At 34.1% G+C, this 22,179-nt stretch overlaps 1 protein-coding gene and 1 long non-coding RNA gene across 2 annotated transcripts; one reads left to right on the top strand and one right to left on the bottom strand.

Moving 5' to 3' along the window:
• Positions 1 to 6,327: 6,327 nt before the first annotated feature.
• On the bottom strand, positions 6,328 to 9,316 carry LOC127105335 (uncharacterized). The gene is made up of 5 exons (XR_007794989.1): positions 9,216 to 9,316; positions 7,938 to 8,054; positions 7,786 to 7,855; positions 6,569 to 6,678; positions 6,328 to 6,478 (listed from the first exon to the last, which is right to left on the bottom strand). It is a non-coding gene; the product is annotated as an uncharacterized LOC127105335 (long non-coding RNA).
• Positions 9,317 to 12,634: 3,318 nt separating this feature from the next.
• Positions 12,635 to 19,783, top strand: LOC127101237 (NAD(H) kinase 1). Its single transcript, XM_051038596.1, has 11 exons — positions 12,635 to 12,912; positions 13,186 to 13,336; positions 13,458 to 13,577; positions 14,396 to 14,583; positions 15,033 to 15,146; positions 15,315 to 15,409; positions 15,911 to 16,017; positions 16,487 to 16,560; positions 17,047 to 17,125; positions 17,217 to 17,524; positions 19,156 to 19,783. The coding sequence occupies exons 1-11, from the start codon at positions 12,880 to 12,882 to the stop codon at positions 19,462 to 19,464; spliced, it is 1,578 nt and encodes a 525-aa protein (XP_050894553.1). The 5' UTR covers positions 12,635 to 12,879; the 3' UTR covers positions 19,465 to 19,783.
• The last annotated feature ends 2,396 nt before the right edge of the window (positions 19,784 to 22,179 follow it).

Below are 22,179 nucleotides of genomic sequence, written 5' to 3'. Positions count from 1 at the left end.
GGTCCAATCTATCCTCTTCTGGTGAAAGAATTCTGGAGATGTGCAGATGCTGATGATGAGTTCATTGTTTCTTTTGTTCTGGGTGTGAAGATCATTATCACAGAAGCGTCTATTGCTTCTTTGCTGAATATGGAAAAAGCTGGAGGTAAAAGGATTTACAACATTCCTCCAAGGTCCAAGCGCATCACAGAAGTCATTAACCCTACAATCTTCAAAGCAAATGTTGAAGGAAACCCCTCTAAGAACAAGGAGCTTCATCAGAACCTCCGAGTTTGGCTGAAGATTATTCTGGGAACAATCCATCATCGTCCAGCCTCCAACTCTTCAGATTACATTAATGCTGACCAGAAATGCATCCTCTACTGTATTCAGAAGGGTATTCCAATCAACCTCCCTGTTCTTCTCTTCAGATATCTGAGGGATTCAGTCAGAGAAACGAGGAATAACATGAAGCCCAGATCCTACATTCCTCTGGGTAGATTGCTCTCTGACATCTTCATTGAGCATGGGCTGGTAGATGCTCTGGAGAAGACCAGATGTATGGATGATCTGGCAATTGATGTGGGAAAGCCTCTGAATGCCAAAAATCTGAGGAGTATGGGAATCATCAAGGACATCAGAGTCAAGCCCACTATGAATGTGACCTGGGAAGCTCTGAAGGATCAGAGGAAGATGCCTCATGGCCTTGAAAGGTTCTTCAAGAACGAACCCAGAGATGCCATTGCTATCTACCTTCAGGATCGTCTGGATGAAGGCATTGATATCTCTGATTTCCGCCTTGAAGACTGTCTGGATTCTGTAGAAGATCTGGTCAGATACAAAAGAGGTCTTTCTGAGAAGAAGATAGCTGAGGAAGCAAGGAAGGCAAAGAAAGCCAGACTTGGAGAAACCTCTGGCACCAAAGCTTCAGCACCTCTGAATGTCTCTTCTGGTAAGTCCATTCCTCCTGTGTCTTCTGAATCTGTAATGGCTTCCTCTAACCCTCTCTCCTCTCAACCAATATATACCACCTCTGAAATACCACCCTCAATCACCAGAACCTCTCAACCTCCACCTGTTCTAAAAATTGCTCGAAATTTCACAACAACCTCTGACCCTAATCAACTATACCACCACAGCTCCTCCTCATCCTCTGAATATGAATCACCCCCTTACCTTTCCCCTTCTTCTGACCAAGAGTTCTCTGATCATGAGTCCTCTGATCAAGAACACTCTGACCCAAACTCCCCAACAATAGCTGAAATCTATGCTAAAAATTTCGCCCCACAAACTCAAACACAATCTGAAGTAACCTCTCCCCTCCGAACTTCTCTTCCACAACAAACAACCACCATCTCCTCTGAAAATCAAACCTCACTTCCACCACAAACAACCATCACACCCTCTGAAACCCAACCACCTGTGATTCAACCATCTGAACCTTATATCACTCCACCACTTATTCCCGCTGTACCTGGACCAGACTCTGACCCTTTAGACCTAAATCCATTATATGCTTCTTCTCCTAGTCTTCAACCAGACGCAGATTCTGAACTTCAAGCAGAATCTGAACCTCAACAATCTGAACCTCAACAAACTGAACCTCAACCTCTAAATCTCAGCCCTCAAAACTCTCCACCTCATTCACCTGAACCTGAACCTAAAATTATCATACCTACCCTTGAGGAGGCCATTATACAGGTTGCAGAAGCTTCAGTCCAGAAGATCAAGTCTCTGGCTAAAAACTCTGAAGTAAGTGATGATCCTAAATCTGTTAGGACACACTGGAACAGAGTCATTAGTTGGATGACCTCTGAGTCTTATAGGCTGAAGAGTATCTCTGAACAAGTCAGAAATGGCTACATCAGAGACTCTGAGGAAAGACTCCAAGAGAGACTGGCTAGAGAAGCTGAGGCCAAAAGATTAGAGGAAGAGAGACTGGCTAGAGAAGCTGAGGCCAAGAGATTAGAAGAAGAAAGATTGGCTAGGGAAGCTGAAGAAGAAGCTAAGAGATTGGAAGAAGAACGCCTGGCAAAGGAAGCAGAACTTCTAAGGATTCAGGAAGCTGAAGCCAAGGCTAAGGCAGATGCAGAAGCCCAAGCTGCTGCTGAAGCTGAAGCTCAGCAGGCTCTGATTCAGGGGGAGTCTTCCTCTGCGATCCCTCTGATTCTTAACACTCTGAAGGAGATCAAGCAAGATCAGAAAGAGATCAAGCAAGATCAGAGTGAGCTCCGGGCAAGGATGGACAAGCAAGACGCTCTGAATGAAAACCTCCAGAATATGTTTGCTATGCTACTACAGAGACTTCCTCCTCCTCCAAACCCTTAGGCACTTAGGATTTCTTTTGTTTGCCTAGTGTTTTGCTTCTGTCTTTTCTTTTTTAGCTCTGATATTTCTGTTGAATCTGATGTTTTGACTGCTGCTTGCCTTTGTGCTTTTGTTTAATGAAGTGTTTTTCTCTCTATTATTTTTTTTATGTTTTATGCCTTTTTGATTATGCCAAAAAGGGGGAGAAATTATTAAATAGCTCTGATGAAAACTATGTCTAAAACCTTAAGCATTCTGCAACAATTGTAGAAATAGTTCTGATAAAATTAGCTCTGATTAAATAATAGCTCTGATTAAATAGTTCTAACATTAAATTAAGAAATTGCAGAAAGTTTTCAGAAATCTTATTGCTTGGAAAGCTCTGGTAAGAACTTCTGAACTCCCTAGTACTAACTCAGGGGGAGCTTTTGTTTATCTGATCTAATATTTCATGTTTCATCTGATAATTTTATTTGTTTTGTCATCATCAAAAAGGGGGAGATTGTAAGAACAAAAATAGTTCTACAATAGATTCCATGATTTTGATGATAACAAAGGATGAAACCAAAAATGGCACCCTAACGAAAAGTTTCTAAGTGTGCAGGGTTCTAAAGAAAGAAGAAATAAATCTGATGATGTCATCAGATGCACAACAAGATCAGATGCAAAATCTCAAGTATCAGAAGCATCTAAAGTGGAATCTCGTTTCAAGAAGCTCTGACTCTGGACAAAACTGCAAAGTATCAGAAGCATCTGAACATGAAGTAAAGTCTAGAAGCTCTGACTCTGAACAAATGCCTTCTGTAAATTCTGAAGTTATCAGCGATTTCTGAACTCTCAAGAGATAACATCAGAAGCCAGTTTCTCCAGATACACAAAGACTCTAATCAGAATTGTTAATCATGATGAAGTAACGTTTAAGCCAAGTTAAAGTTCTGCAAATGGATTTCCTCAATTAGAAAGAGACGTTAATCTCCACTTCCAAGAGAGAAGATACTAATTGTGGTAAGTAGTCACTTCTAAGTGAAAAAGTCTACTGCAGAAGCTATTAATGGAATGGCGTAATTACATCTCAATATCCAACAGATTCAACGCTACTTCAACTCTACTTCAACTCCTATAAATAGAGAAGAAATCTCATTCAGTACATACGAAGAAATCACTAGCCAAAACTATACTGAAATCATATCACGCTCAAGAAAAACATCTTTGTTCTTCAAAGATTTTCACTAAGCTTTTGCTTATCAAGTGAAAAATTTGTTCTTAAGTTTGTAATATTTGCTTTCTTAGAAGCACTCTAGATTACACATCTTGTATCTATTTTTATTTGATTTCCTCAAGTGACTCTTTGTAGTCTGTAGACTTGAGAGGACTAAGAGATTTTCTTCTCTCTTAGGGGTTGTTTGTAATCTTTCAAGATTAGTGGATTAAGTCCTTGTTGAAGGCGAAATCACCTTGGCCGGGTGGACTGGAGTAGCTTTGTGTTATAAGCGAACCAGTATAAAATCATTGTGTGATTTCATTTTGCAAAAGCGCTTATTTTTCAAACAATTCAACCCCCCCCTTTCTTGTTTTTCTCACCTTCACTTTGCACAGTGAGAATACATAGGCGCGAGGATGCGAAACCTTGGCGAGCATAATCCTAATTATTCCTTATTCCTTAGGGCACCATCCATATATTTCATAATTCATTACCTACCTTCAATCATAAACCGTTAACCCCGGTGACATATTGTTTCTTTGAAATCAGATACATTTTCCTTTGGAATCCCATATACACTCTTTTAAGACATTTGTCCACCTTTATGCCAAGAGTTGTTTGACTTGTACCTAAACACTTAATTCATTCTTTTGGTTATGACAATACAATGAGTATGCCTCTATCCCTCCACATCTTAGTCGCGCTACCTTACTCTTGAGTTACAAATACCATTTATCCTATGGATTCCAATATACCCTTACCTTTGGTTTCAAACTATACCTCTTCGGTCACTTGTACCAAGTCCTTCAATTATGTGACTTTGATCACTTCATTCAATTCATTTCCATGATACATTCATATCCCATCTTCATTCACTTCATGTGATACACCCTATCTTTGAGCCAAATGCACTATTTCTTTGTGCTCCATCTTATGTCAGCTCGTGAACCAAGAGATGTTTGATTTGTACCCAAACACTTAATTCCTTCTTTTTGGGTAAGACAATACAGTGGGTATGCCTAGTTTCCTTCACGTTTTAGTCTATACCAATTTACTCTTGGATTCATATTTCACCCATTGTTGGAGTTCAAACAACACAATCCTTTGGGTCAGACCATACCTTGATCACACTTCTTTTCACCTCCCACCACTAGTTCTTTGAACTACGGAGCTCTGAATTCCTCATTGCACTATGAAGATGCGTAGGCATAAGGAGCCTAATCCTCACCGAGCAATTTATCTATTTCTTTTCCTTTTCCCTCAGTCTTTTGCGAGTAATCTTAGATATAACACCCATTCGAACGAGAATAAGCAAAATGGTTCCCATGGAGTACCATGGATGTAATGGGTGCTAATACCTTCCCCTTGCATAACCGACTTCCTTATCCAGCATATCTCTTCCTCCCGGGTTTTATCGATGTTTCCGTTTCCTTCGGGAATAAATAAAATTTGATGGCGACTCTGTTGTATGTTTGAGCGTGCGATACGTTCAGGTATATTTTCGCTAGCTTCACATAAATACAACTTCAGCGTAGAGATAATGGATCATAATAAGGGGAGGCCAATAGGATCCTACCGAGTCTAAACTACATAGAGGTTGGTGGGATTGTGAAAAGTTTCAAGCCTCCTGTATACCTTACTCTCATGTTATTGTGGCATGTTCAAGTGTTATCTAAGACACTTTCTTGCACCTATCTTCCATTTACAAATTCGTAAATTTATTCGGTGTATACAACAATAGCTTCCTAGTGGTAGCAAAATAGGAATATTGACCTACATATCAAGGGGGTGTAATTTGACACAATGAAAATATGAGAAGGAAGTAAAAGAGGCGTCCCAACAACACGCGTATTATAACTAAAATGAATACAAATAACTAATTGGAAAGAAAGTGTGGTATATGTCATTAGACCCGACACACACGAAAACATTATCCCATTCCTGGAACAAGCTCCAGATGATAATTTATTATTATTTTTTTTTTAAACTTTGGAATTTAATATAGATAACAACTTTTAGTTACAACAAAAACGAACACAAACACGTCTAAAACAAAACACAAACAACAAATAAAAAGATTTAACACACTACAACAGACAAGACCTTAGACAGCGCTTTTTTTAGCCTTAGACAGCGCTTTAAAGCGCTGTCTAAACCTTCGCTGCTAAAGGTTTAGACAGCGTTTTTTTAAATCTTAAAAGCGTTGTCTAAGCCCCCCCCCCCCTTAGACAGCGCTTTGGCCAAAAGCGCTTTATAAGACCCTCTTATTTTAAATTTTTTAGGTATACCTTAGACAACGCTTTTGAAAAGCGCTGTCTAAGCCCCACCCCCTTAGACAGCGCTTTGGCCAAAAGCGCTTTCTAAGACCCTCCTATTTTAATTTTTTTAGGTATACCTTAGACAGCGCTTTTCAAAAAGCGCTGTCTAAGACCCCCCCTTAGACAGCGCTTTTGCCTAAAGCGCTTTCTAATCCCCCCCTTAGACAACGCTTTTTACAAAAGCGCTGTCTAAGGTATACGAAAATTTTTGAAGCTTTTGTTTTAAACCACATTTTTTCCAGGTTTATAAACCAGAATTTCTACCTGTTTTCAACCAGATTTTGACAGACAATTATCACATTTTATATATGCCATTTAGGAATTGAAAACAATGAAAAATTGTATTTGGAGTTGGTCTTAGAAGTTTGACATTAAGAAGTTCAATAAAAAAAAATAAACAAGTTAACCCGCTCCACTTCCCACTTGCAGTTAAGCAGGTTAATATATGTAATGTAACCCAACCCCCCAAAAATAACTAGTTATGCTTCATATTACCATAAAACACTTATGATTCCAATAGCCCAAGAACAATAGAAGTTACCAGAAAACTTCTTCCTTTCTTTCGAGGGTAATTGTTGGAACCAAATGCATTCCTCCGTCTTAGTAAGTCAGCATCATCACCATCAACTCCCTTCTCTAAATCAGTTTTCAATAAATTTGATACCCCTGCAACCTGATAGTAATTTAGAAAGAAAAATCATGAAATTTATGACTTCCATTGATAATATTACCCAGTTTAAAAAATTATTCTTGGCAAACATACCCCTCCATATTGCTGCAATGAGGCAATATCATGCTCCCTTGAAATGGAAGCTAGTTGCTCCGGTCCAATTGGAAATTCACCAGTAGAGGTTTGAAGAGGTTTTGTAGTTTCTAACAGTTAAAATAATTGATTATTAATATTGAGTAAGAAAAGACAAAAAAAGTTTATGAAGTTATCTATACTGAATCAATATAATATACCAGGGTAAGTCCATGAAGCGGTATCACAAAACGAAAGTATATTTAATGCAGAAAAAAATGTGCCACTTGTTTGGAGCACTGGAAAATTATTAGAACACATTATGTGATACTATTGGGCCTCTAACATTGGGGGCAGACACTCAAACTTCGGGCTTTTGCATTTTCTTAGGCACAAACTTGGTGTCTTTGTAAGCACGGAAACAAAACAATGTTATTCATTCTTGTGCAAAGAAGAGTTTCACAGTCTTGCTCTCATGGCTATAGAACTCACTGGAATTCAGTCTCTTATTTCTGAATTGAAAATTCAGTGCACAACTCTTGTAGCTTACTGTGACAATCAAAGTAGAGTAGCAATCAATATATACAGCTTGGGGCTTCACTCAAGGACAAAACACATGGTGCTAGACTTTTACTTTGTTCGAGAACGAGCTCTTGCTAAGTTCTTCATTGTCCTGTACTAACAGCATATTATCAACTTGCAGATGCTCTCACTCCCCAAGCCTCTGGTCACTCTCTGGTTCACTCTATTAGTACTCATGGTGATACAGAGTCCTCCTAACATCCGCCGACATGGGTAATAATAAGAGAGAAAAAATAGAAGTGATTGAATGTAATCACATGTAAGGGTCGTACGAGTGTTAGGCTTTCGACACGTGTCAAACACACCTTCAACCTAGAGTGTCAATGTTACATAGGGTTATAAGTAGCTGCTAGGTCGCTGTCAGTTAGACATTAGAGTAGTTGCAATTCACTTTAGTCAACATTGGCTACTTCTTAGTACAATAATACCTATTTCATTAACATAAAGTTAGATAATGAAAATCCAATTATCATAATATTTCTCTCTCAAATTCTCTTTTTCTCTCAATCTTCATCTAGTCAAACAGACCAATAATTCATAAGCAGAAATTGTTAACAAATAAAAGAGATAATAGCATTGGTTTCAGAATGACTACATTACTCCAAACAATGACAAAGATATTTACAAATAACAGTGAACATCAATAAATTACTCACCATTCAATTGTCCTTGCCCTTGTCCCTGCCTCTGCCCCTGCCCCCCAGCTGCTTTGAAAAGATATGTTGCCTATTAAGACAAAATGAATAAGTAGTGCACTACACATACACAACATAAACATAACAAGGAAAGTCCAATGAAGGAACTGTACTCTAATGGCTTGTGCATGCGCTCTAATCTTTCTCAGTATTAGTTTCTTCTCTTCTTCTTTCTTCAAATCCAAGGTATAACGAAATCGACGGGAAGCATTTAGTACAAGCGCTGCTTGCTGAAGACACAAGGGATTGCTCCCATGTCAGTAATAGAAATACAGAATAATCAAATGAAAGTATGAAACTAGTTATTGTCTGAATGAAGTAAATAAGAAAACAACATTTGTACAAGAAGAAGAAAATTGTACTGGTAAGAAAATGCTAGAGGATTCATGACACTGATAAATTTTGGTTATTCTGCAGCAACAACATTGCCACAGAACACACAACATATTTACTCAACTTCAACCTAAGACAAAGTACTGCCTCTTTTATTTCCAGCCACTGACCCAATCAGGCAGGGTGGTTTCCAACCAACACCATTTGTAAAAGGAAGGATAATGTTGGTTCTCCATTGAAACAAACTTGAAATTCGAGTCACCACAACTCCAATCAAAATTGTATATGAACTAGTACAACAATCAGCTACTTAAAAGCTAAAGCTTGTACTCCAATACGAAAACGAACCGAAGTTCCACTTCTTCCACATCACCACATGATGGACCCCTAATCAGTTTCCCCTATATAACTATGAAATAAAACCCTAATCTGCACCACTATTCCTAAATGTGATAACAACCAGAACAAGTAAGCTGTAACTCTTATCTTTCTGGAGTGTTCTAAGAATCTCTTTTCCTTTTCTCTTCCTACATGTTCCTAAAAAGATCAAAGAACCACAACATACTGAGGCGATTGTAGAAACCTCACTCCAAAGTCATCATGCAATGCAACAAGTCATTTCAACAAAATTTTGCAACAAACAAAATGTAAACTAAAAACACTTCCCATAAATGAAGACAAAATCCAAAAACCACCAACTTCCTCATCCTCTGGCCATTAACTCACTCCATCCTCAACAACAACAAAAACCTTATCCAAAAACCAACACTATTTCAATAATTTCATAGATTATAATAAGAGTCACAATTACAATACTCCATTGTTTCCTCAATACACATAAACTAAAACTAAATCCCTAAGCAACGAATTTCAAAAACAGCATGCAAAAACCACTCTCATAAACCCTAAATCTGCCATAAATAGAAACATCAACAGCAATCAGTGTATCCAGTTCACAAAAACTTCAAAAACAAACATATAGATTAACATAAACTTAACAAAGCACAGATAAACTCAACAACAGTATTTACGAGCATGAGAAAGAACAGAAAACGTACTCTCCAGCGTTTCAGTCGATTAATAGAAGCGTGCTTTGTTCTAGCAATATCAAACGGATCGGAAAAATCACCGTCATCATCAATATCCGAAGAAATGAAGAAATGAAGAAAATATTGAAGAACATACCGCAAGAAATGAAGAACAGTAGAAACGAAAAACGAAGTCAACACCCAAATGTCGAGACACGTACGATTCTTCAAACACGTTCAATGATTGAAACCGAAAAATGGAAGTGTATTCGTGTTCGCTGTTATGGTTTTCGCTGATAGGGTTTCAACGTTCGCAGGAGGGAAAACAAAAGAACAGAGAATGAAAATTGAAATGGAGTTTGAAATTTTATTTTAATTAGACCTTAGACAGCGCTTTTGTGGAAAGCGCTTTCTAAGGTATGCCTTAGACAGCGCTTTCCAAAAGCGCTTTCTAAACCCCCCTTAGACAGCGCTTTCATTATTTTTTTGGAATATTTTCCGTGTTTTATTTTAATTTTAACCTTAGACAGCGCTTTCTTTTAAAAGCGCTGTCTAAGATGCGCTGTTAAAAGTCATTTTTGGCGTAGTGACACTACAACATATCTAAGAGTATACAATAATTAAAACAATATTATATGATGCAAACACCATATTTTCAACAATTAAAAAATATGCCCATGTCTATTACTACTCATGTAAGAACAAATGAAAAAAGATTAAGAAGAAAATGAGAAGAGATGTCAAAAAATCGTAAAAGACACACCTTTATTTATATAAAATGTATATATTAAAATTTAATATTTTATTCTCAATTAAAAAAAAGGTAAACAAAGGAAGCTCAGGATGAATTGACACCATATTTGAAGAATAAAGAGTAGGTGCCAATTGAACTGTCACGGTCTATTGAAGACACCAATTCGTTTGATTTGCTTTCTAAAATCTTAAATGGAGGTGTCAGATTTCAACTTTTTTTAGAAATTAAAAAAGAAAACATAACAAATAATATTTTTTTAGGTTTTAATGATTTAATGTGATTAACTATTTGTGTAATTTCATTAACTATAACAAATAATACAAAATAAATTATAGTAATAATGAAAGAGTGTAATTAAAATAATAATACTAATTAAAATTATTATAAATTTAAAATAAAAAGTGATAATTTTTAGAAATAAATATTTATTGATATATTGTTGAGATATACTCAATATTGATTAGTTTGTTGAATGCTAAACAACACTAAAAAATAGACGCACTCAGCATAACAAACTAGATTTGATATATTGTCGAGATAAATCCGTGAGATACACTAAAGAGAGATTAGTTTGTTGAATGCTGAAAGTCGCAAAAGAACACTCACTATAACATAAGATTCCTAAATATCAGTATCTTATTAATAGATAACGTTCCACTTTGCAAACAATATCTTTTCCGTATTTCATGTTTATTTTTAATATAAAAGAGTGAAATCTCTTCTCATCTAATAACATCATCACAAATAGTTATAGTATTCATTTGCAGATAATTCTTAAGGTCTCTAGAATTCACAAAACTCAACATGAGTAAGGTGAAGGAAGTCATTATACGTCAAGTCTAGGCATATAATTTGGAGTATGAATTCAATCTTATACGTCAAGCTATCCATCAACGTCCTATGGTCTCAATGGACACTGAATTTCCCGGTGTAATTCATTCATCCAAAATTGATTGTCACTATCTTCGACCCTCTGACAACTACTATTATTTGAAGGTAAATGTTCATGCTCTTAAACTCATCCAATTTGGTCTCACCCTTACCGGTTTTAAGGGAAATCTGCTTGAACTTCATATATGAAAAAAAATTGTTTGAAAGAAGAGTATTTTAAAAATAAATAGTGAGAAAATGTGATGATTTTGATATTTTAGTTGAGAAATATAGTTATTTTAAAAACAATTATGATAATCACTTATAGGGAAATCTGCTTGAACTTCATATATGAAAAAAAATTGTTTGAAAGACGAGTATTTTAAAAATAAATAGTGAGAAAATGTGATGATCTTGATATTTTAGTTGAGAAATATAGTTATTTTAAAAAACAATTATGATAATCACTCATATTTTTTAAATAACTTTTTTAGTGCAAATTTTATAAATATTATAAGAAAATTATTTTTTTAAATTCATTATAATCAATATATCTGGTTCATAATACAATCAAGATATATTGATTATTCAATTAATCTAAATAGTAAATTTTTTCTTATAAATAAAATCAGAGATAATAATAAATATTTAAAAATATATTAATTTACTATTAACACTAGTTATAACGATTAAAAAAAAATCTTAACATTTTTTGACACAGTCTTAAGTTAACTAAAGCAGAGTGTTAATATTTTTTAAGGCAGACTTGATCAAAATTTAACATTTTTAAAATACCATTCAGATTTCAAATCTAATTTTATGAAAGAAAAAGAGAATTAATCTTGCTAAATTAATATACTATTATCTCAAATCTTATTTATAAATAAAAATTATTTTTTAGATTTTATCTAGACCTTATCAAATATATTGATTATTTTAATAAATCTATTTTTTTTTATAAATAGAATTACAAGGAGTAAATAGTTATACAGTGAGATTTAATTTTACATTTGCAAATGAAGCGGTAAAAAACTCACACACAACTATAAATGCTAGTTGAAATATAATTTGGGATATTTTTTTATTCAAGGATGAAATTATAAAATATAAAAAAGAAAATCATATGTTGATCGTTTGTAAATATATTCATTGTATTTAAAATAGTGCTAGTATTTGTTTAGTATTAATTATTAGTCAACATTTAATTGATAAAATTGACATTTAATAAATGCACTCAACTCTCCCGTACTTTTAGATTTATTTGGACATTTTGATAACTACTCTTTCATTTTTAATATAAAAATGCCTTTTAAATATTAAATAGTTAATATATATATATATATATATATATATATATATATATATATATATATATATATATATATATATATATATATATATATATATATATATATATATATATATATATATAATCTATAAATGAATCAGATATATTATTGATTTAATATAAGTAAAAAACTGAACTTTTTATTATAATATAAATAGAAAATAATATATTTTAAAACGGAAATACAGCGAAGCGATATGAGGCACGGAATTTTATATTTGAAAAACTTCTATCCTGTTCAAACTTAAAAAAATCGTTGGTTAGTGATGCGTAGACTATTTTGTCTCATTCCAATTTGCTTTATCCAAAGTTAAATAATTAAAAAATGTATTTATTATATCTCATCTAATTTATTATTAATGAATTTAAAATAAAAAAAATAGAAAAAAATTATTTTGAATAAATAAACCTATTTTTAAATAAAGAGTGAATAAATCAATCGAATGTTACTGGTTCAAATTTGTAACAGCTAATCATCTAAGTAGGGATTGAGGGAAAGGGAAGTTACCGGATGAATATCTTATTCTTATGTTATGTACTAGCTTGCTTCCATTCCATATTTGCACATTAGAGTGCATTACAATAAGTTTGAAAGCAACGTGTTGTGAGAATCCTATAAAAAAACAGAGAAATATTGCAAGGTCAAAAACCTCCAAAGAATTGGTTTGGTAGTAGGTATAAGACTAGTTGAAAGGGATCCATCGTTCCCATTCTCCTCTTCCATGGCACCTCACAAGCTCAATTCCAATTCCTCGGTAATTCCAATCCTATTCTTCTCTCTATCGAACTCTTTCTTTCAATTTCATTTCTATCAATACTCTTTCTTGCTAGGGTTTTCATTGACTCATCTACTCTTACTACATAGCAAAATTATTAGGATGCTATAATTTGACTTAGTTAGTCAATGTTTACTTTGATTCCCTAACTAACTGCTAATAGGATCACTGTTGCATATTGATTTACTGTTTCTATTGGTTGCTGAATTCACAATATGTTAGTTTGTTTTTCTGATTTTAATCATGGAACAGGGAAATTCGAGTGTGTCGGCGTGTTCGCAGGCCGACAATGGTTTCATAAGTTCTTTTTCTCTATTTCCTGAGAAAGCCGTGCAAGAGCTTCTTCAATCGCCGGTCCAAGGCTCTGATGATCATCTTATAGAGTTCTCTGAGTCTTTAAGAAGTATGAAAAAAATGGTCATATTTTGTTGAAATTATTATTAGTATCAACTGCGAGAAAATATGTGATCTTTGATAACAGAGATCTTTCTGCTTATTTTGTCTTGAAACTCTACTTCTTCTAGCCGTCGCGAAGGCTCTTAGGAAAGTTGCGGAAGGGAAAGCTTCTGCTCAAGCGGAGGCTGCTGAGTGGAAACGGAAATATGAGTTGGAGAGGACTCGGAATCTGCAGTTTGAAGATAGAGGTTCTGATCATTTAATTATTACTACTTCATGATTGCTTTGTATTTTTGTACTTTTATATCATGTAACGGTTGATATTGCGGAAGAAATGGAGTTTTTTTATAATCTGATTTTTACTTAACTGCAATTCTGTTCTCTGTTAACTTGTAGATTGTCAAACAATTTATTTATTTTGATTGCTTCGGTTCATTTAATTAATTTACAATTTCAGACACTTTTGATTTATAAGTTTTTTATTTTGTTTTAATCCAAAATTGCTTGTACATATTTTATTGTTTTCTATAATCTCTGTTTAATGCAATGCAACATTTATCAATTAGTGGTTGGAATTCAAGTTCTTATTAGTGGTTGGAATTCAAGTTTGTGGTCTATCCTCTTGAACTGATTTTATGGCTTCATTTATTATTATTTTTATAAATATCTGAAACATTAAAGTCCTTCATTCCTTCTGAATAAGGAGTGTTTCATTTATCACTTTTTTCTGATATCCTTTCCTTTTCCCTTGAATTTTCTATCATATTCTTTCTGAAAATATGCTTTCCATCTAAATTGCTACTTTATCTTGTGTAATGAGGTGAGTAGATCATATGGAGGGTAGTCAAACCGCTAGAGGTAGAGGAATTGCCTAAAAAACGATATGATCAACTATTAAGAAAGATCTCGAGATTAATGAGTTGGATAGAAACATGGTTTTTGATAAAACATTCTGACGTAGTTTAACCCAAGTAGCCGACCTAACTTAGTGGTATAAAAACTTGGTTGTTGTTGACGTCAACTTTTCAAGTTTATAATTTCTGTTCCCTACTTATTTTGACTACAGGGAAATCAAGCCTCGAGCCTTGTGCTGATCTTGATGATTTGAAAACAAATAACATCGCCAAACAACCCACAATATATAATAATGCAGCTAATGGGCTGTCTGAAGAATGTTGTTCTAGTAATGGTATTTGTTCCCATGAGGTGCTTAGGGATGGGAAACCTGATTCTGATTCCAAGATGGTCAAAAAGGTATGTTATAAATTCTTGGTCAAAGCAAAATATGTTATTATGATCATTCTGTTGCAGCAGGGTTCCCTATTGATGTACATGTGTGTATCTACACACGTGTAACCATTTTGTTGACATTTCTCGCCTTCAAACATTCGTAAGACTTAATAGATCACTCTTCAGAGCAGCACAAGCTGTTGAGCCTTGTGGCATTAAATACAAACGAGAGCCATAAGAAGTTAGTTGTACATGTTATTACTGGTACAATACTATAATAATTACTATTGAATTTTGTTTATCTCTTTACGATGACATTGTGCAAGTACTGCCGTGTTTTGAGGAATTTGTCCTACCAAAAATTAATCCATACCCTCATGGTAATTAGCTATATTTGTTGTGTATTATTGATAATGTTTAAATTACCAATTCAATGTTACTGCAGTCTGTAACTGATTTATTTTCTGAGACAGGCTTCTTTTAAACTTCAATGGTGTTGCAAAGGTGAGAAAAGTCATCAGCACAAACATGACGTTGTGTCTTTTGAAAGAGGAAATATAACCACAGCAGAGCGCAGTAGTAAACAGGTATCTCTTTTATTGTTAAGGAGGATTTTACTTTATTGCTTCAAAAATTATTTGCAATTCATAAGCATGCATGTCCCCTTAAAGTTTGTCCTCACGCTAGCATTATATGTTCCTTCTGGTATACATATATGTATATGTGTAACAATTGATATGTCATCTTTATTCCAGATCTCTTTGAAATGGGAGTCAAGCCCACAGACGGTGCTCATATTGACCAAACCAAATTCAATTTCTGTTCAAATTCTGTGTGCTGACATGGTTAGGTGTGTAATCTCAATAAATTGTTTATTATGACTTTCCTATCTTCCAAAGTCAAGTTTTCTTCCTTTTACTTATAATATGAAGCAGGATTTAGGCTCTTCACAAAATAATGGAATATGTCATTGTGTAATGGAATTTAGATAAGGCATATTTTATTTTAACTTCCAACTGCTGCAAATTTCTTTCATCTTTCTTTTTGAATTGTTGTTAGAAAAGCTTAGAGGTCTCTGCATAATATAAAAGCCAAGAGCACTATGTACTTGTAATTCACTCGGTGTGAAGTTGGTGTGGGAGACTGAGGATTGTTTCATTTCAAGTTTTATGTTTAATTAAACTTCTTATTTAATATTTACATCTATCTTCAATCTTTGTATCCTTCCATGTATTTGTCTTCGGTATAGATCTATAACATGTTATACAACATGAAATTCTACATTTTGATTTTACCTTTTCGATGCATGTCAAATCTTAGTTTAGTGGTATTGCTTTTTTATCATTCCCAGATGGTTGAGGCAGCATAAGAAACTACAAATATATGTGGAGCCACGTGTCAAGGTGGATCTCTTGACGGAGTCATCATACTTTAACTTTATAGAAACATGGAGTGATGGTAAGTCATATTACAAAAACAGTGAAATATACCAAAAGCATTTTCCTAAAGGTTACTATGAGCCTAATGAAACCTAAAATGCCACCATACCTTCTATATGTTTCAAATTCATGACAGGATATTTCGGTAAGCCAGCATCCAAATATAAATATTAAATTCTTGAAAATGATGCATCTCTAGTCTCACCATAGTTTTTGCAGTCTTTTTCTTTTCTGAGCTTGGAGTAAGTATCATATTAGTTCTGTGCTTAGAATTTAGCGCAGGTTTTTTTGCAGGATACAAAGCTAAGATACTAGAATCTAGCTGATTACTCACAGCCTCCTTGCCTGTTTTAAGATAATAAATTTCATTGAATGCATAATGCAATATCTTTTATTATCTTTGTAGTTAACTATATGATTATAGTAGTCGTGTACTTTTGTTATTCTGAAAATTTAATAACTTATGAGTATCAGTTTTTTGCTTGTAGATAAGGAAATTTTAATGCTGCATACTAAAGTTGACCTTGTGATAACTCTTGGTGGAGATGGCACTGTCCTATGGGTATGTAAATTTGTCTTAAATTAATTTGCTATTGAACTACAATAGTTTAACTTTCTAGGTGAAACTTGTTGATTTTGTACAAGTAACTCTTCCAGATTTCTGTTATTCATCCCTACCACCGATAAAGGCTAAGCATTTTTCAACCGCTGATCTGTTTCACTGGTAACAGTACATACTATGTTGAAGGAAGTTTGAATCATGCATATACATAATGTATCAAATTAAATTTTTAGATGAGCCATGAATATGATGATGATTGTTGGATTAAGGATGAGCCATGAATATGATGATTGTTGGATTAAGGATGAGCCACCGTCTCTGGTCAAATAAATATCTGGCCATGGAGTATTCATTGCTAAAGAGTTTGGTTACTAAGTCTACTACAACAATTTGTTTTACATTATTTATCCCATTATCCTAATATGTGTTGCATATTGCATTGCTTTCTGAAATTGATTATTGATTTATCGTGTTCCAAATGTGCAGACAGCATCTATGTTCAAAGGGCCGGTGCCTCCTATTGTCCCCTTTTCTTTAGGGTCTCTTGGATTTATGACTCCTTTCTGTATCCTTGGACTTTGCCTAAATGTATATTATCTACTTTTATTAATATCGTTTTCATTTCTAATTGGAATCTGAACTTAACCTTACTTCAGATAGTGAAAATTACAAAGAGTGCCTTGAATCAATTTTAAAGGGCCCCATTAGTATTACATTACGACACCGTTTGCTATGTCATGTTGTACGAGATGCAGCTAAAGATGAATTTGAAACTGAAGAACCTATACTTGTTCTTAACGAGGTTACTATTGATCGAGGTATATCATCTTACCTCACAAATTTGGAATGTTACTGTGACAACTCCTTTGTCACATGTGTGCAAGGGGATGGATTAATCTTATCTACGACATCTGGTAGTACTGCATATTCTTTGGCAGCTGGAGGATCAATGGTCCATCCTCAGGTACTTTCTTGAAGAGCTTCTTATTTTGATGTGTTTATTCCAAAATTTAACTGTTTTTTCCTCTTCTAGTTGACCATGAATGTCTCAATCAGTAAGTTTTAATATCTACAATGTTATTGAACTACTTTTGGTTTTGTAATTCAAGTTTTTCCTGGAACCCTTTATTTTGCTGTTTACATATTATGTTTCTCATTCTTTTTTACCTCTTACTGATACCTTTGGTCGTATACTTTTTTACTCGCATAAGATATTACAATGGAAATATTGGGAGTCTTTCAATTAAAGTTGCTTTTTGATCCAAAAACAAAAAATGAATTTAGCATTGAGCTTGATCCAAATGTTTCCAAAGTACGTAACATTTGTTAGAGAATGGAATAGGAAACTCAGGTATGGGAAAGAAAAACTATGATTATGAAAATACATAAAAAGGTTATGGACTGGAACCCTGTGGAGTAGCTTACGATCATAACTTGAGTGTTTTATGTAAAATTAGAGAGTTCTTCAAGAACAATAGGCCATTCTGCATTCATTACCCAAGTTTTCCAGTGAAGGGGAAGTACTTTCAAAACGCATATAAATGTTTCAGCTTGCAAATAGATGTATATTTCACATTGGTGGAGGCCCCCTCTTTATATAGAGTTTTAGGAGTCATTTGAGTTGTTGTTGTTAAACTTTCCGTTGCTCTTGATATGGTAGAGCAATTTCAAATGCATCCTGTTAGGCCTTGGTGCCTTCTGTCCATTTGACAAAACCTTTTGGCTAAATCTATCTGTTGCTATTGCCAAATGCGTATGGAAGTTGCAGACTGATATCTGTAGCCTCTAGCTTCTGTTGCTGGTGGGCCATGAGTCTGAATGTGGAGCCTGGCATGAGAGGCCGGGCACACCACTGGCCCCCAGACCCTGAGCTGAGGCAATAGATCCTATCTCAATGGTGGTTGCATATTTTTTCAAGTGCCACATAAATTTATTTCTATGAAGAACGTTTACTTTAACCTTACACTGTCGGTTAATGAAGCACGGATACTCTAAAATCTATGGCGTATCGTATCCGATACGCCGGTACGCTCCGATATGCCGCCGATATTGTATTGAAGGAGTATCCAAATTTTTTAATTTAAAAAAAAAAAAAATTCTGATACATCCCGATACGGCGGCGACACGTCGCGATACGCTGGCAACACGTCTCCGATTCGCTGCGGATATAGCTAGTTAATCTCATGACTATTCATATTTCTAGAACATGAATCAATCTTCCTCATCCTTAATTCTTCTTTTCTCAACTTTAATTACCTTATCACTTTTATTTTTCTATTACAAGAATCAAGCTTTTCCTTTAATTACTTTTCTCTCAACTTTAACCATCTTTTCTTTTTCTCATAATTGTTTTACCAATTACTATCAAATTTTGCAAACTCAATTGGTTTTTGTTAGAGAATGATTTAAGTGATGTTTGATTTTAATTTTTTTATATGCGTATCTTAAATGTATCGTATCCTAGATTTTTCAATGACTACCATATCTCCGTATCGGATACGTAACTGTGCTTTATTGGTGTCGGTGCCAGAATTCGGTTTATTCCATGTTGTATCAATATTTGCCTCTGCTGAAACTTAGTCTTCAAATCTGCAGGTTCCAGGTATTTTGTTTACCCCAATTTGCCCACATTCCCTATCTTTTAGGCCATTAATATTACCAGAGCATGTGACTTTAAGGGTGCAAGTACCATTCAATAGCAGAAGCCCTGCATGGGCATCATTTGACGGCAAAGACAGGAAGCAGTTAGCACCAGGAGATGCATTGGTGTGCAGCATGGCACCCTGGCCTGTTCCTACAGCTTGTCTGGTCGATTCAACGAACGACTTCTTGCGCAGTATTCATGAGGGTCTTCATTGGAATTTGAGAAAGACACAGTCATCTGATGGACCCCGCGAATCATGACAATATAATTCTTCCTTTTTCAATGGGAAAACTATACTACTTGGAAATTGACATGTCATTTGTCAAGATATACAAAACGGGGTGTTTTAAAAACTATAGAAGCAACTATAATTTAGTGTACTTTTCTTCCTTGTATGAATTGTTACTTGTTGTAGTAATGGTAACTTATTACAGAGCTAATGTCCCATCGATGATGGTAAAAATGTAGAGATTGAACCGTGATATATCACGTTACTGTTAATGACGAGAGAAATGTAACTTTAAAATATTGAATCCTTAGATTCTTACCTTTATAATAAACTTATGTGTATTTTCTCCACTTTTGTTTGTTTACAAGTACACGCACATGCAGGCTGCAGGCATCTTTTTGTCCCATAAAGATATTTGTATTTTGTTTCATGAAATTTGTCTATTCAAATTGACATCATACTTTTAAACTTAAAAAAAAAAAAATTAATTGGAAAAGAAGACCCAAATGTGGCTAGTCAGATTAGTTGACAAAAATGAATTACTTTTAATACCCAACAAAAAAAAATAACATGTGAATTCTTTAATATAAAAAATATAAAATAGTGGGATCAAAATTATAATTAAACCTAAATTTAACTATTGGAGTTACGTATAGAAAAATCTAAATTTTTGTCATATTTTGAATTTTTTGAAAATTGTGCGAACTATTAAACATTTTGAGTAAACTATAGAATTTTGATAGAGTTTTTACAAGTAAATTGTGTTTTTATGGACAATTTAAATTTTATACAGCATATTTCGTTAAAATCAAATAATTTTAACGGTATTTTTAAAATATTTTGTAAAAATTCATATTTCTTATTCATTTTTACTAGTTTTTAAAATAATATAGTACCCAACATGCATTTTTATCGGTGATTTTTAAAAAAATGATAAAAATGCATGCAAACGGATCAACACTTTCAAAAAATTAAGGCATTTTTCAAAATTGCAAAAAAATCATGTAAATTCCAATTTTTTAAAATATGTAGTTCTTAATTCTTGTTTTTTATTTATTTTTATATTGCAATGAGGATCAGAAGCAAAGACGTCATAATTTTACTTATAGTTGGTGATAGATTAGAGAGATCGGTTATAGAGAGCTCTTATGGAGGCGGAGACGGAGGAGGCTCCGATATCCAGGTGGATAGAGTAGTCTCGACTTGTTCTCACAGGAAGATGATCAAGCAGTTTTATTGTTCTAATTGAGGGCATTGGTAGCTAATTTGTGTCTAACTTTATCAGATGTGTCTGTGCTGTTATATATCATGCAGTGGAGGTTCAATTCATTGTGTGAATGGTTATTTATAGTGGTGTTTTACACTATCACACCCTCGCATCATCCCACATGTTCAACATGACCTTCTGATGTTGTGAGACCTTTCGATGATGTGCCACAGTCTCCACTACCTCCACCTGATGTGGCTGACCATCAGCGTTTGCAGATGATAGTAGTCCTTATGAATAATCTCATGGGTTTAGTAAACCCATATGGTAAGGTTTATACTATGGGTGTTCATGGTGCGGTTTGGAGGATTTTTACGTTAAAAATCATCTGAACCGCAAGAGAAAAGAGCACATGGTTCGGTTTGGTTCGATTGTCTTTTAGAAATAAAACCAAACCAAACCAAACCAATACTGTCTGGATTGGTTCGGTTGATTTGATTCTCTACAAGATTTTTATTGAGCCATACGCCCACCTATAGAGAACAACGTAACTTTGTGTTTAGTCATTGATACATTACCAAATAACAACAAAACTCATCATATTTAGACAAAAATTTCTCATTCAATATAAAAAACAAAATTATTCAAAAGTGGAAAAAATAGTGGCATAAAGCAATATCAAAAATATTATAATAAAACAGGAAAAATAGAGAAGATGAGAGATTAGAGAAGATAAAAAAGAAAGAACATAAGAGATGCGAGATTAGAGAAAAAATGTGCGATAAAAGATTAATTGGAAGAGAAAATAGTATCATAAAAATGAAAAAATGAAAAAAAGAAAGAATATAAGAGAGGAAGATTGGAGTAGAAGAAGTGAGACGTACATGACAAAGAAGAAGGAAGAATGCGCGATATTAATGTGAGAGATTTAAGAAGGTTGAAACTAAAACCCAAAGTGTGATTAAGAGAAAATCGTTCGTAATTATAAGATTAAGGCATAATAGGTTTGAGTTTTGGTTTGGATGTGAGATAAGTGAAGTCAGGATCATAATATATTGCAATTTGGTTTAGTTTAGTTTGATTTTCAAATTACAAACCACAAACCAATAAATTAAGAGTATTAACAAGAGGGTGCAATTGAAAAATAAAAAATAAAATTGCATTGGTAAGATAAAGTGAAAAATACTTTGGGAGAAATAATTTTTCTAAAAGCGACACTTATTTTGGGACACATGGAGTAATAAATAGCAAAACTTAAATAGTACTAGATGATTTTGGATGTTTCAACATCTTGATTATATCGTCGACAGATCTAGCAATTGTCACATCAAACTAGATCGGTTTCTTTATTGGTCTAGGATGATATATTCTCCACATCATCTTCAAACTTTCACTAGTCTTAAGCTTAAAGTTGTTGTATTTGACTTTTCCTTCAGTATCAACCGATAGTGCATGAAACTCAATCTTAACCACCTTTCTGTTATCAGTGTGAGCAACAGATTATCCAATTTGAATCTCAGAACAATGAGAGTAGTGATG

The sequence above is a fragment of the Lathyrus oleraceus genome, chromosome 7 (genome assembly GCF_024323335.1).
Source record: "Lathyrus oleraceus cultivar Zhongwan6 chromosome 7, CAAS_Psat_ZW6_1.0, whole genome shotgun sequence".
Taxonomy (NCBI): Eukaryota; Viridiplantae; Streptophyta; class Magnoliopsida; order Fabales; family Fabaceae; genus Lathyrus; species Lathyrus oleraceus.
This window is presented reverse-complemented; position numbering and strand designations above follow the sequence as displayed.

Excerpts from the sequence above, each read along its gene's own strand:
- LOC127101237 (XM_051038596.1), top strand. The coding sequence starts at position 12,880 with ATGGCACCTCACAAGCTCAATTCCAATTCCTCG. Across the intron at positions 13,337-13,457 it reads GTTCTCTGAGTCTTTAAGAA|CCGTCGCGAAGGCTCTTAGG; the intron begins GTATGAAAAAAA and ends TACTTCTTCTAG. Across the intron at positions 16,018-16,486 it reads TATAGAAACATGGAGTGATG|ATAAGGAAATTTTAATGCTG; the intron begins GTAAGTCATATT and ends TTTTGCTTGTAG.